This window comes from Sinocyclocheilus grahami, unplaced genomic scaffold (genome assembly GCF_001515645.1).
Source record: "Sinocyclocheilus grahami isolate Dianchi unplaced genomic scaffold, SAMN03320097.WGS_v1.1 scaffold2251.1, whole genome shotgun sequence".
NCBI lineage: Eukaryota > Metazoa > Chordata > Actinopteri > Cypriniformes > Cyprinidae > Sinocyclocheilus > Sinocyclocheilus grahami.
Genome location: NW_015507430.1, coordinates 9,494 through 13,673, shown reverse-complemented (window position 1 = coordinate 13,673; position 4,180 = coordinate 9,494). Strand labels below are relative to the sequence as shown.

General features: G+C 39.2%; 1 protein-coding gene across 1 annotated transcript in view; it reads right to left on the bottom strand.

Annotated features, from left to right (window-relative positions):
- The window catches only part of LOC107574490 (mitochondrial import receptor subunit TOM70-like), a 24,063-nt gene that overhangs the window by 10,711 nt on the left and 9,172 nt on the right, over window positions 1–4,180 (bottom strand). Inside the window, exon 2 of the mRNA XM_016260931.1 lies at window positions 692–987. Coding sequence (XP_016116417.1) covers window positions 692–928 — 237 coding nt within the window. The 5' untranslated portion in view covers window positions 929–987. The remainder of the gene's footprint in view (window positions 1–691; window positions 988–4,180) is intronic.

Here is a 4,180-nt window from a genome sequence, read left to right as displayed (position 1 = left end):
CGTGACTTGCCACTGGCAGCTGCCACCAACCACTGACAGGTCACGTGACTTGCCACTGGCAGCTGCCACCAACCACTGGCAGGTCACGGCTCCTGCCAGCCAGTTGAAGATTGAACCCCTACTGGGATGGACCCTGTTTTGACCCTGACAGTGTAACTGTATCATATATATGCTAAGCATGCATAGGTCCATGTGCGACAAAGTTCTGGGGCTTTAACTAACGTTAGTTAAAATGGAGGCGACGCTGTCAATATATGAAGCATGCAATAATTAAACTTATACATGACTAATAGTTTACGGTCTATAGAAACGGTCACATGTGGTTTTGCCCCACTCTGACCGCCTCCTCGCCCTCGTATACAACACACCACCAGAATTGTTATACATATAAAAAATCTGAACCATTAGGCGTGAGATCTAAATATATTCTGCATTATAAAGGGTTACAAAACCAAGACAATTGTACAATCCTCGCAGACTACACAGATAGTAATCACAGACGTGGTTTAGAAGCTAACTGGCTAATGCACTTTCGCTAACATAGGCTAGTTTGACAAGCAGTGCCCTTGACTGAGAATGCGGTAATGTTAGGGTGTCAAGAAAATATTTACAGACAAAATAACAGATCCAAATATATAAATGAAGTGTATTAAATACGTGGACAGATTGGCTTTATAATTGGGCTCATTACCATGTTCTCCAGCTCTGGATTGGTCGCACCGTGCTGGCCCTGCACAGGGCTAGCGCTCCCTTCGGGAGTTTTCCTCTCCCCATTCTTTTTCCCTTGCTTTTCTTTGCCGCGACTTCGGTTCCACAGGTATACAGCTCCGACACCGAGGACGATCGGAGTCCCTACCAGGAGTGCAAGCTGCCAACGGGGGAGCCCGCTCCCGGACTGAGGCTCTACGGGCTTCGACGCAGCCATCATTCGACGCAGCAGCACCCAGCTAAAACTCACACTGACGTGCGCACGCAACAACGAACCGCCTCTTTTCTTCTTCTTTCATTTTCTATTTATTGGCGGTTGGCAGAGTAGCTTATTAGTGCAATACCGCCACCATCTGAACTGGAGTGTGGAGCATCGATGCATGTATATGTATCATATATGTATGTATATCATACTAAATAATAATACTAATAGTCATAAAGAAATAAACAAATAAATAAACATCATTATATTCTTATATAATTTCCTGTATCTTTAAGATATTTCAACAAAGCAAATCTAATATTCTTATTCCTTTTTAGCTTACTTAAGATATCTTCTAGCATCATGCTTCCACCTTCTTCTATTACTTTAGCTTCATTTGTCGTTCATTGTTATATGCTCTACAATGCAACAGTACATGCTCTACAGTCTCACAAATCCCACAATGCATGCATAATCCATTCGGATGTTTCTTAATTCTATTTAAATTTCCATTCAATGCAGTATGTCCTATTTTAATTCTTATTATTACTGATTCTTCTCGTCTTCTTAATCCCATGTCATTGTTACGTATTCCTACTTCCCTTTGAATTCTATATAGATGTCGTCCAGTCTTCTCTTTCTCCCAAAGTTTCTGCCATGCATTTATAAGAGCTTTCCTAATTACTATTTTTGCTTCTGCCTTACAAATTTTTATCTGATTCAAGTTCAAAGAATTCTTAGCATGCTTATCTGCCTTCTCATTTCCTTCAACTCCAACATGTGCTGGAACCCAAATAAATGAAATAAAAATGCCCTGATTTTTTATACAGGTGCATCTCAATAAATTAGAATGTCTTGGAAAAGTTCATTTATTTCAGTAATTCAACTCAAATTGTGAAACTTGTGTATTAAATAAATTCAATGGACACAGACTGAAGGAGTTTAAGTCTTTGGTTCTTTTAATTGTAAAGATTTTGGCTCACACTTAACAAAAACCCACCAATTCACTATCTCAACAAATTAGAATACTTCATAAAGCCAATATAGGCAGACAGAGTCACAGGGGCAAGGCTAAAGGGAGAAGTCCAGGAAAACAGGCAGTGATCAAAACCAGAGGGAGACAGACAAGGCAAGGCAAAACTGGGCTAAGGCTAAGGCTAAGGCTAAGGCTAAGGCTAAGGCTAAGGCTAAGGCTAAGGCTAAGGCTAAGGCTAAGGCTAAGGCTAAGGCACGACTTATGGCTCTGTAGCGTAGCTATCGCTAAGAGAGTGATAATCGCTAGACAATACTCGGCCGAGGGAAAGAAACAGAGTGAGTGTTAAATAGTGAGGGAGTGATATGAAACAGCTGGGTGCAATCAGTGTAAACAGCTGGGTGCAATCTGTGCTGAGTGCAATCAGTGCAATGAATGATGGGATATGTAGTCCGGAGAGATGTGCAACAGTGTGTAGTGCGAGAGTCAATGAAATTGGAAGTTCATGGACCGGATTCGTGACAACAACTGTGTTCCCTATGATTGTGTAACCTAGTGAACCAAACTGAGAGACCATTTTGAAGGCTCAGGAAACCTTTGCAGGTGTTTTGAGTTGATTAGCTGATTGGCATGTAACCATATTCTAATTTGTTGAGATAGTGAATTGGTGGGTTTTTGTTAAATGTGAGCCAAAATCATCACAATTAAAAGAACCAAAGACTTCAACTGCTTCAGACTGTGTGCACTGAATTTATTTAATACACGAGTTTCACAATTTGAGTTGAATTACTGAAATAAATGAACTTTTCCACGACATTCTAATTTATTGAGATGCACCTGTATACTGCAGTATTTCAAGTATGACATCTTGTCTGCAGTTAGACTGGCCTGATTGGATGCTCTTTAACACAGCCAATGAATCTGAACATATTACTGCTTTTTTAATTATATTTTCCTCTACCCACTGGAGAGCCATAACAATAGCTACCAACTCTGCTGTAAATACAGATAAAAAATCCGGGGTTCTTTTCTTAATAACTATTTCATAATACGGAATAACTACTGCTATTCCTGTTTTCCTAGTTTCTGGATCTTTCGAACCATCAGTAAATATCTGTATCATATCATAATACTTCTGATCCAAATATTTATTAACTCTTATTTTTATTGGATCACAATCCTGTTTCTTCACTTCATCTGTTAAATTAAGATCTACTATAGGCATTACAAACATCTATGGTGGAACTGCTGACATGTGTACTGTATTACTGAATTTTATATTTTTTACATCTATCGATTCCGCCATTTCCTCCATTTCTTGTCCAATATTCTTAAAGGGGTCATATGATGCTGCTAAAAAGAACATTATTTTGTGTATTTGGTGTAATGAAATGTGTTTATGCGGTTAAAAAAAACACATTATTTTCCACATACTGTACATTATTGTGTCTCCTCTATGCCCCGCCTTTCTGAAACGCGTCGATTTTTACAAAGCTCATCGGTCTGAAAAGCGAGGTGTGCTCTGATTGGCCAGCTATCCAGTGCATTGTGATTGGCCGAATACCTCAAGCGTGAGACGGAAATGTTACACCCCTCACCATACTGTGATGCCGTGTCCCGGCAGGGGCAACGAGACAAAACCATTAAAACCCATTATAAACGAGGCATTTGTTGCATCCAATGGGGACATAATTACTGATTATAATGACTTATACTGTGTAAGGGAAACAGGTCAATTTAGCTCAAAGGGAATCATTTAAGATTTTAAAGGGAACTCCACCAATAATATGTAAGGGAATTAGGACAGAATCACTGTTTTACGGTTGATCACTGAGACGGCCAGCGATTCAGTGAACGAGCCGTATGACATCAATTCTGCAATGGATATTTATATCCAAAATATAGTGAAAACACTATTAATTAGCATATGTAACAAGATCGGCAGTTTAAGACATTAACTTGTGAGCACAAAACACAAGATACTTCTCTTTTCAATATAAATAAGGCTTTATTGGATAAATCTAAGACATATAAACTAATCTAACACATGAACACACGCATTCACACAAGTTTTCAGAAAGAGAGAGAGTGAGGAAATAATTAGTTTAAGAGAATGAAAATGTGAAATCCCAAGTTTACAGCAATATGTGCCATTGTATAGATCTGAACAACCATCAATCACTTAATTAACCCTTGCATTGAGCTTGCTCAATGAGGTTCAAATTTACATTAAATGCACCAGTTCAGTAGAATCTGGGGTACTTGCTTTCCGGTGTGGGGTTCCCCTCCTTGTCTGG